We start from the raw sequence: 12,066 nt of genomic DNA on the forward strand, positions 1-12,066 counted from the left end.
TTCTATCTCTGTGATGGCGGCATATGTCGTTTTTGTGTCCGTTTTCGTGATCCGGAATTTTGGCAGTGTCGTTGGAGGTGAGCTGGTGGTGGTGATGGGTGCCTTTTGGGCTGCTTGACGGCATTCGTTTCCCGAAGAAGCACGTCGGCGTTTTTTGTTTTCTACCTTCGTCCAGTTGTCGTCCTCAGTGGCGGTAGCAGTGGTGGTGGAGTTGTTGGAGGTGGTGGCAGTGTTCCTGCTTTTTAGGGCTTTATTGAAGGTGCGTAACTGGTCCGCTTTCTCTGTGCGGAGCCTGTCGTAGTTCGGGTCGTCAGGTTGGCGGTTCAGGCACGGGTCTCGGTTAGGAGGGCGTACGCGCTCCATAACCGGTGGTTGTTGTTTTTTGTTTTTTTTTATTAAAACCTACCTATTCCGGTTGAGTAAGTAGCAGAGGAATTTCAGCACTCCCCACTGGCTGGTGGTCGTAGAGTGGTTCCTGAGCTTCTCTCCCGGAGCCCCGTTGGGGAAGCCTACTTCCTAGTGTATGTGACTGCTCACTTATAGACGTGAGCTAAGTGTGCCTATTGGGGAAGGATAAGGATTGCTACCCTCTTTCCAGGTGGACCCGCACGATCACGGTTTTCCTGGAAAGACTCGGCTGGGATGGGTTCTTGCTCCAACCCCCTTTCGTGTTCACAATCTCCTGGGAGGAAGGTGAACAGTTACAGGGGGGACCGCAGGACTAATACACTTTTTGAGGGTGCAGGTCCCTAGGCCAGAGCGAAAAAAGGAAAAATAGCAGTAGAAGGAAAAGAGCTCAAACCACGTCGGGAATATCGAGCTATAGCTGCTCTCCAGCTGGAGTGTGGGTCACTCACACCTCCAGTGGGGAGGGCTCGATAAGCCGAAAACGCTCGTGAGTTGTTGTCGACGATGTCAGTGGTGGATGGTCAGGTCCGGGAAGATGGCCAACAATGGCACCAGAGAGAGGGCGGTCTTCACAGTTCCGGGTCCAGCAGGAGATCTTGTTGTTATATGTGAATTGTTCTTTAACAGGTTTTGACCGAATTATATGGTACGCGTCAACGTTGAGGGTTTATTTCTCCGGCAACAAACCAATAACGCTCCTATGAGCGTCAACAGTATGTATATGGGATTGAAGTAATACTACAATATCTACATAATTATGTAAATCATTTACTGAGATCGCATTGCCTGTATTGATTGATTTCCAGCGTGCCATATGGTATAATACATGTTAACTCTCATAGGAGCGTTATTGATTTGTGCTGGATAATAAGACCCACAACGATGACGCGAAGAGTATAATTCTGTCAAAACTTGTTAAAGAACAATTCACATATAACAAATGATGGTATATCAGGACAGTACATAACCTATTAACCTCTTAAATATAACTCACATGTTACAACTGTTGATACATCAGGAGACAATTTGTATAATATAATCAATATACAGTACATAAATATACTTATTAAAGTTATTTAGAGTTTTTAGAGGATTTAATAGTCCACAATCACACTCACGTTTTGGGGTCTAAGGTTTGACCAACGAGAACAAATATAATATCCTCTTGGTATATGTTGGTCGAACGAAAGATGTTGTCTCTACGGTAGGAGGCGATAGACTATCCCTCAGGCAGTCATACAGCTGAGTGGCTGTCGCCTATTTAAATACCTCAGCAAAATTCGTTGTCAACACTATGTCTCTCCTCTCACCCCCTCTCTCTCGTCTAGTTTATCTTACTGTGGCGGTAATAATACATAATGAATTGAAATATTCTAATAACAATAATTAGGTAAGTATTAATAATAAATGAAAAGTCTCATACTGAAGACAGTATAGGGGTATAGGCAAGGAATAGGGTTCCAAGTTTTAAAGCAGTTACTCCTGAGCCGATTTTTTAATTAGTACCTTTCTCATGCACTTGATGATGGAGGGGTTGAACCCCGGGGGTAAAAATGGTATTGATAAAGAGTATTTGGTAACACATCAGAGTACGCACGGGCTACTCTTGAAGAACGCCGCACTTTCCTTTCATTTTTAATCCTCATTGGATAGGACCATTATCATGGAGAGTGATAAAGCCTTCTCATATGAACCATATTATTTCTCACATTCATGATTAGTCTTCTGGCTCCCATTCTGAGGGACAATACAGCTTGGAGGATTCTGATACCGTTGCGTACCCCAGCCACCAAAACACACTCTGCAACACGTCATGATTATCTAATAATGATGTAACTTATTATGTAAAATAATGTAAAACTTGCTTGAGTAAACTAATTCGTCAGTTTGTTAACAAAACCATGGCATCCTTCCCAAGTCCTTATTGACAAATGGAAGTATCAGAGCTCAATTGTTGAACTGCGAGGGTGCTTGTTTGTGTTTGTGTGTAGTGTGTGCAGGGAGGGAGGGAGGTAGGCAATGGCTGGTACAGCGGACCCGTCGTCCAGTAAGGATAGGAGGACCTTGCACCCTCCACCTTGACTGTAGTGAAAATTTCGTCAGGGATTGTACACGAGACTCAGAATCTCCTTCAGCCTGCTCTTGGTTCAACCACACTTCCACCACCCATCCAGGTTAACGGAAATATCCTCTCTAATATTACTCACTTTCAGTATCTCGGCTCCCACCTGTCCATCACCGCAAACATCGATGAAGAGATTCAACATCAGATCAGATGTGCATCTCAAGCCTTGGGCGAACTCCATACCCATGTCTTCAGCTGTAGGGAGCTGAAATTATTTGCAAAACTGCACGTATATCGAGCAGTGGTCCTCCCACCCTGCTATATGGCAGCGAGACTTGGATCACATACAGGAGGCACTTCAAGGCACTTGAAAACTTTCACCAACATAATCTACCTTCCATCTTCCAAGTTCGCTGGGAAGACAAGAGAACTAATGCAAGTATTCTCGTTATATTGGCCAATGGCCCTGTTACCCACATGGACGACAGTAGACTGCCAAAACAGCTTATTTAACAGTCACCTAACGATTGGTAAACATAACACTAACGGGCAACGGAAAAGGTATGAGGGTAATTTCAAGACAAAACTGAAAAGTACCAAATTGACCCCTCACATATGAGACGATCATTCCACGTCGAAAAATTTGGAGGAGCACCACACGAGAAGGTGTCAGTACTTTTGATTTAGCCCTACTGGATATCGAGGCAGACAAGCGCCAACGCTGGAAAGACGCTACCGGCGCCCCTCCCGCACTAGATGAAGCCCTCCACACGTGTACCATCTGTGGACAGCCATACAGGTCCCATATTGACCTCTGGAGTCACCTCAGAGTTCATCGACGAAGGTGACATCCTTAATAACTCATATCATTGTATCCTAGCTGGATGATCGTCATACTCTATCCTGACTGACAGCAAAATAGCATTAGTATTTGTGTATGTGGTGATGATGTCCCAACCTGTGTGTGTGTGTGTGTGTGTGTGGGTGGTTCCATACTGCTTGGTGTGCTACTAGGGCACAGAATGACGTTAATAAAGGATTTATTTATCGGAACTCTATGGTGATGGAGCTCCTGTCTATCTGGTCTACCAGAAGGACACCGAAGGACATTAATAATGGAGTTATTTACCTGAACTCTGTGGTGATGGTGTCCCAGCCTGTCTGGTCCAGCAGCAACAGGTCCAGCTGCTGGTGAGCTTCTTTTATCTGTGTGTTACAGTCTTCACTCACAGTGGCCAGAGAGTCGCGGACCACCTCCAGGTACTCTGCCGTGTGAGGTGAAGCTTATAAGTAAGAGGTTAAGGTGTTTACTGACTTGTTTATACTTTATAATTATATAGTTTTTATTTCATGTCGGAGTAAAATAAAGTTATTTATACAGGATCACCTTGAACCATCACTATATCATTACAGGTCCAGGTGTTTTTTCTCACACACCTCCATCCAAACATCATTCTTACCTGCCTATCCTTTTTCTTTGTCCATCTACCCTAGCATCACACTCACCCACCAACTCCTTTACTTTATCCTTTCCTCTTGTTCTTAGTCTTCTGTTCTCTCTCATGCCTTTTCATCCCACTAACATACTTTTGTTTTTGTTGCCTTATATACACCCATTGTTGCTTCTATGCTTAACATAAAATTGTTATTATCACAGCATTATCTTGACCACTGGAACCATATTTACTCCCATTAATCTTAGAAAAAATACGAGAAGTATTGCTTGAAATATCCTTATTATACAGGTAGTAATGGTCAAAATATCCTTAAAATACAAGAAGTGGTGTTTAGAATCTATATACTGTATATAAAACAAAGAAGTATGTCTGTTTGTGGGTGTGTGTGTTTGTTTGTGTGTCCGCACGAGAATCTCGGAAACTACTTTACCGATCTGTAGTGATGATGGATGGTGTTATATGTAGTGATGATGGATGGTGTTATATGTAGTGATGATGGATGATGTTATATGTAGTTTTTTTTTTTTTTATTAGGCACCCCCGTACATCCTTGTGTAAGGTGAAGCGCAGAAGCGTTTACAGTGCCCAACAGAGAAGCATGCTAAGTTCATGCTTGCCTTTATGTCTCATGAGTTAAGGGCGTAGAAGCCTGAAGAGTCAAGGGTGTAGAAGCCTGAAGAGTCAATGGTTTATGTCATCAAGATATTGGAAGCTCCAACAACTCCCTCAATACGAATTCGCAACTTTCGACTTACAACAGGTACCTACTTTATTGCTAGGTGAACAGGGACTAATGGGGGCTAGGAAGTATGTCCAAACAACTTCCACCGGCCCGGGAATCGAACCCGTGACATCTTGCTTGCGAGGCAAGAGCGGTACCGCTTCTACCACCGGTCCCCCTTGTTGTATGTAGTGGTGATGGAAGGTGTTATTATGTAGTGATGATGGATGGTATTATATGTAGTGATGATGGATGATGTTATATGTAGTTATGATGGGTGGTGTTATATGTAGTTATGATTAGACAATAAAATAACAGTTTCGTGCTAAAAAAATATACTTTGCTGTACCGTTGTAGTGAAAAACATAGTGGTACTTACATACACCGGTAATGAACTATTGATGGAAGAAGAAGTTTTTGGGACTGAACAGTGAGACAATGTATTGATGGTTGAAATATCTTTATAATACAACTAGTGATGGTTGAAATGTCTTTATAATACAAGTAGTGTTGGTTGAAATGTCTTCATAACACTGTACAAGTAGTGATGGTTGAAATGTCTTTATAATACAGTACAAATAGTGATGGTTGAAATGTCTTTATAATACAGTACAACTAGTGATGGTTGAAATGTCTTTACAATACAAGTAGTGATGGTTGAAATGTCTTTATAATACAGTACAACTAGTGATGGTTGAAATGTCTTTTTAATACAGTACAAGTAATGATGGTTGAAATGTCTTTATAATACAAATAGTGATGGTTGAAATGTCTTTATAATACAAGTAGTGATGGTTGAAATGTCTTTATAATACAGTACAACTAGTTATGGTTGAAATGTCTTTATAATACAGTACAACTAGTGATGGTTGAAATGTCTTTACAATAAAAGTAGTGATGGTTGAAATGTCTTTATAATACAGTACAACTAGTGATGGTTGAAATGTCTTTTTAATACAGTACAAGTAAAATGTCTTTACAATAAAGTGTGATGGTTGAAATGTCTTTATAATACAGTACAACTAGTGATGGTTGAAATGTCTTTACAATAAAAGTAGTGATGGTTGAAATGTCTTTATAATACAGTACAACTAGTGATGGTTGAAATGTCTTTATAATACAGTACAACTAGTGATGGTTGAAATGTCTTTATAATACAGTACAACTAGTGATGGTTGAAATGTCTTTATAATACAGTACAACTAGTGATGGTTGAAATGTCTTTATAATACAGTACAACTAGTGATGGTTGAAATGTCTTTACAATAAAAGTAGTGATGGTTGAAATGTCTTTATAATACAGTACAACTAGTTATGGTTGAAATGTCTTTATAATACAGTACAACTAGTGATGGTTGAAATGTCTTTACAATAAAAGTAGTGATGGTTGAAATGTCTTTATAATACAGTACAACTAGTGATGGTTGAAATGTCTTTTTAATACAGTACAAGTAATGATGGTTGAAATGTCTTTATAATACAAATAGTGATGGTTGAAATGTCTTTATAATACAGTACAACTAGTGATGGTTGAAATGGCTTTATAATACAGTACAACTAGTGATGGTTGAAATGTCTTTACAATAAAAGTAGTGATGGTTGAAATGTCTTTATAATACAGTACAACTAGTGATGGTTGAAATGTCTTTATAATACAGTACAACTAGTGATGGTTGAAATGTCTTTTATAATACAGTACAACTAGTGATGGCTGAAATGTCTTTAAATAATAAAAGTAAGTGATGGCTGAAATGTTCATAATACAGCACAACTAGTTTATGGCTGAAATGTTTTATAATACAGTATTAAACTAGTGATGGTTGAAATGTCTTTACAATAAAGTAGTGATGGTTGAAATGTCTTTATAATACAGTACAACTAGTGATGGTTGAAATGTCTTTTTAATACAGTACAAGTAATGATGGTTGAAATGTCTTTATAATACAAATAGTGATGGTTGAAATGCCTTTATAATACAAGAAATGATGGTTGAAATGTCTTTATAATACAGTACAAGTAGTGATGGTTAAAATGTCTTTATAATACAAGTAGTGTTGGTTGAAATGTCTTCATAACACCGTACAAGTAGTGATGGTTAAAATGTCTTTATAATACAAGTAGTGATGGTTGAAATGTCTTTATAATACAGTACAACTAGTGATGGTTGAAATGTCTTTTTAATACAGTACAACTAGTGATGGTTGAAATGTCTTTATAATACAAATAGTGATGGTTGAAATGCCTTTATAATACAAGAAATGATGGTTGAAATGTCTTTATAATACAGTACAAGTAGTGATGGTTAAAATGTCTTTATAATACAAGTAGTGTTGGTTGAAATGTCTTTATAACACCGTACAAGTAGTGATGGTTCAAATGTCTTTATAATACAGTACAAGTAGTGATGGTTAAAATGTCTTTATAATACAAGTAGTGATGGTTGAAATGTCTTCATAACACCGTACAAGTAGTGATGGTTGAAATGTCTTTATAATACAGTACAAGTAGTGATGGTTAAAATGTCTTTATAATACAAGTAGTGATGGTTGAAATGTCTTCATAACACCGTACAAGTAGTGATGGTTGAAATGTCTTTATAATACAGTACAAGTAGTGATGGTTGAAATGTCTTTATAATACAAATAGTGATGGTTGAAATGCCTTTATAATACAAGAAATGATGGTTGAAATGTCTTTATAATACAGTACAAGTAGTGATGGTTAAAATGTCTTTATAATACAAGTAGTGTTGGTTGAAATGTCTTTATAACACCGTACAAGTAGTGATGGTTGAAATGTCTTTATAATACAGTACAAGTAGTGATGGTTAAAATGTCTTTATAATACAAATAGTGATGGTTGAAATGTCTTCATAACACCGTACAAGTAGTGATGGTTGAAATGTCTTTATAATACAGTACAAGTAGTGATGGTTAAAATGTCTTTATAATACAAGTAGTGTTGGTTGAAATGTCTTCATAACACCGTACAAGTAGTGATGGTTGAAATGTCTTTATAATACAGTAGAAGTAGTGATGGTTAAAATGTCTTTATAATACAAGTAGTGTTGGTTGAAATGTCTTCATAAAACCGTACAAGTAGTGATGGTTGAAATGTCTTTATAATACAGTACAACTAGTGATGGTTGAAATGTCTTTATAATACAGTAGAAGTAGTGATGGTTAAAATGTCTTTATAATACAAGTAGTGTTGGTTGAAATGTCTTCATAACACCGTACAAGTAGTGATGGTTGAAATGTCTTTATAATACAGTAGAAGTAGTGATGGTTAAAATGTCTTTATAATACAAGTAGTGTTGGTTGAAATGTCTTCATAAAACCGTACAAGTAGTGATGGTTGAAATGTCTTTATAATACAGTACAACTAGTGATGGTTGAAATGTCTTTATAATACATTACAACTAGTGATGGATGAAATGTCTTTACAATACAAGTAGTGATGGTTGAAATGCCTTTATAATACAAGAAATGATGGTTGAAATGTCTTTATAATACAGTACAAGTAGTGATGGTTAAAATGTCTTTATAATACAAGTAGTGTTGGTTGAAATGTCTTCATAAAACCGTACAAGTAGTGATGGTTGAAATGTCTTTATAATACAGTACAACTAGTGATGGTTGAAATGTCTTTATAATACATTACAACTAGTGATGGATGAAATGTCTTTACAATACAAGTAGTGATGGTTGAAATGTCTTTATAATACAAATAGTGATGGTTAAAATGCCTTTATAACACCGTACAAGTAGTGATGGTTGAAATGTCTTTACAATACAAGTAGTGATGGTTGAAATATCTTTATAATACAGTACAAGTAGTGATGGTTGAAATGTCTTTATAACACAGTACAAGTAGTGATGGTTGAAATGTCTTTATAATACAAATAGTGATGGTTAAAATGTCTTTACAATACAAGTAGTGATGGTTGAAATGTCTTTATAATACAGTACAAGTAGTGATGGTTGAAATGTCTTTATAATACATATAGTGATGGTTAAAATGTCTTTATAATACAAGTAGTGATGGTTGAAATGTCTTTATAATACAAATAGTGATGGTTAAAATTTCTTTATAATACAAGTAGTCATGGTTGAAATGTCTTCATAACACCGTACAAGTAGTGATGGTTGAAATGTCTTTATAATACAAATAGTGATGGTTAAAATGTCTTTATAATACAAATAGTCAGGGTTAAAATGTCTTTATAATACAAGTAGTGATGGTTGAAATGTCTTTATAATACAAATAGTGATGGTTAAAATGTCTTTATAATAAAAATAGTGATGGTTGAAATGTCTTTATAATACAAATAGTGATGGTTGAAATGTCTTTATAATACAAGCAGTGATGGTTGAAATGTCTTTATAATACAGTACAAGTTGTGATCGTTGAAATGTCGTTATAATATAAGTACAGGTAGTGATGTTTGAAATGTCTTTATAATACAGTACAAGTAGTGATGGTTGATATGTCTTTATAATACAAGAAGTGATGGTTGAAATGTCTTTATAATACAAATAGTGATGGTTGAAATGTCTTTACAATACAAGTAGTGATGGTTGAAATGTCTTTATAATACAAATAGTGATGGTTAAAATGTCTTTATAATAAAAATAGTGATGGTTGAAATGTCTTTACAATACAAGTAGTGATGGTTGAAATGTCTTTATAATACAAATAGTGATGGTTGAAATGTCTTTATAATACAAATAGTGATGGTTGAAATGTCTTTACAATACAAGTAGTGATGGTTGAAATGTCTTTATAATACAAATAGTGATGGTTGAAATGTCTTTATAATACAAATAGTGATGGTTGAAATGTCTTTATAATACAAGTAGTGATGGTTGAAATGTCTTTATAATACAGTACAATCAGTGATGGTTGAAATGTCTTTATGATACAGTACAAGTTGTGATGGTTGAAATGTCGTTATAATATAAGTAGTGATGTTTGAAATGTCTTTATAATACAGTAAAAGTTGTGATCGTTGAAATGTCTTTATAATACAGTACAAGTAGTGATGGTTGATATGTCTTTATAATACAAGAAGTGATGGTTGAAATGTCTTTATAATACAAATAGTGATGGTTGAAATGTCTTTACAATACAAGTAGTGATGGTTGAAATGTCTTTATAATACAAATAGTGATGGTTGAAATGTCTTTATAATACAAATAGTGATGGTTGAAATGTCTTTATAATACAAATAGTGATGGTTGAAATGTCTTTATAATACAAGTAGTGATGGTTGAAATGTCTTTATAATACAGTACAATCAGTGATGGTTGAAATGTCTTTATAATACAGTACAAGTTGTGATGGTTGAAATGTCGTTATAATATAAGTAGTGATGTTTGAAATGTCTTTATAATACAGTACAAGTTGTGATCGTTGAAATGTCTTTATAATACAGTACAAGTAGTGATGTTTGAAATGTCTTCATAATACAGTACAAGTAGTGATGTTTGAAATGTCTTTATAATACAGTACAAGTAGTGATGTTTGAAATGTCTTTATAATACAGTACAAGTAGTGATGTTTGAAATGCCTTTATAATACAGTAGAAGTAGTGATCGTTGAAATGTCTTTATAATACAGTACAAGTTGTGATCGTTGAAATGTCTTTATAATACAGTACAAGTAGTGATGTTTGAAATGTCTTTATAATACAGTACAAGTAGTGATGTTTGAAATGTCTTTATAATACAGTAGAAGTAGTGATGTTTGAAATGTCTTTATAATACAGTACAAGTTGTGATCGTTGAAATGTCTTTATAATACAGTACAAGTAGTGATGGTTGATATGTCTTTATAATACAAGAAGTGATGGTCGAAATATCCTTTTATATTTACCGTTAATTTTAGGATAAGTGTGTAGTTCTTTATTGTGTCCTTAGGAACGCCTCTGGCCAGGGTAGATACTCGGCCAGGAGTAACATAGTCAGAAAATGTATGTGGTGCTGTCTGGTGTATGAATAAACATCAACAGTTGGTTTCAAGAATGGTGAGGATTAATGCCTGGTGAGGATGATGAGGGTTATTTTCTGATGATGTTGATGGTGATAGTTACTGTCTGGTAATGATGGTGAGGATTACTGGGTTACTGTCTGGTGAGGATAGTGAGGGTTACTGTCTGATGATGATGCTGAGTTTTACTGCCTGGTGATGATGATGGTGAGAGTTATTGTCTGGTGAGGATGGTGAGGTTACTGTCTGGTGAGGATGGTGAGGTTACTGTCTGGTGATGATGATGATAGGGGATTACTGTCTGGTGAGAATGGTGAGGCTACTGTCTGGTGAGGATGGTGTGTTTACTGTCGGGTTCTGATGATGGTGATAGTTACTGTATTGGCAAGGATGGTGAGGGTTACTGTCTGGTGAGAGTAACTGTCTGGTGATGATGGTGAAGGTTACGGCCTGGTGAGGATGGGAAGGTTACTGCCTGAGTATATTATTGTTGAGACTTACCATCTGGTAAGGATGGTGAGGTTAGTGCTTGGTGAGGATGTTGAGGACTGTCTGGTAAGGATGTTGAGGGTTACTGTCTGGTGAGGATGTTGAGGGTTACTGTCTGGTGAGGATGGTGAGGGTTACCATCTGGAAAGGATGGTGAGGTTAGTGCTTGGTGAGGATGGTGAGGGTTACTGTCTGGTGAGGATGGGGAAGTCAGGTTAAACACAGGTGATATAACAGTGGTACTCAAACCATCCAACCAGGAGCAAACTCGTAGCGACGGTTTTAAATGATACAAATTTAGATTTAGGAACGAGATATGTAAACATTGGGTTGGAAATAGAGTAGTGAATGAGTAGAACAAGTTACAAAATATCATCATTAACTCGAATACGCTGGATAGCTTCAAACATAGGTTAGATGGATATATGAGCGATAGGGGTTGGGTGTAAATGGGACTGCCCAGTATGGGCCAAGAGGCCTGCTGCAGTTTCCTCCACTCTTATGATCTGGTGTTACTCTCGGTGAGGATGGTGAGGGTTAATGTAAGGTGAGGATAGTGAGGGATACTGTCTGGTGAGGGTTACTGTTTTGTGAGGATGGTGAGGGTTACTGTTTGGTCAGAATGAGTACCGTTTCTGTCTTTTGAGAGTTACTGCCTGGTGAGGATGGTGAGGATTACTGTCTTGTGAGGATAGTGAGGGATACGGTCTGGCGAGGGTTATTGTCTTGTGAGGATGGTGAGGGTTAATGTTTGGTCAGGATGGGTACCGTTATTGTCTTTTGAGAGTTATTGCCTGGTGAGGATGGTGAGAGTTACTGTCTGGTGATGTTCACTGACCGGTAAGGATTGTGAGGGTTACCGTCTGGTGACCTTCATTTGTTTGGTCATCATAACAAAGCAGTAAAGGTGTTACCGAGAGAGTGTATGTGGCCTG

General features: G+C 36.9%; 1 protein-coding gene across 1 annotated transcript in view; it reads right to left on the reverse strand.

Annotated features, from left to right (window-relative positions):
• Positions 1–3,598: 3,598 nt before the first annotated feature.
• The window catches only part of LOC121878186 (putative serine protease K12H4.7), a 46,685-nt gene continuing 38,217 nt past the window's right edge, over positions 3,599–12,066 (reverse strand). Inside the window, exon 4 of the mRNA XM_042384230.1 lies at positions 3,599–3,738. Coding sequence (XP_042240164.1) covers positions 3,599–3,738 — 140 coding nt within the window. The remainder of the gene's footprint in view (positions 3,739–12,066) is intronic.

This window comes from Homarus americanus, unplaced genomic scaffold (genome assembly GCF_018991925.1).
Source record: "Homarus americanus isolate GMGI-L3 unplaced genomic scaffold, GMGI_Hamer_2.0 scaffold45562, whole genome shotgun sequence".
In the NCBI taxonomy this organism is placed as follows: domain Eukaryota; kingdom Metazoa; phylum Arthropoda; class Malacostraca; order Decapoda; family Nephropidae; genus Homarus; species Homarus americanus.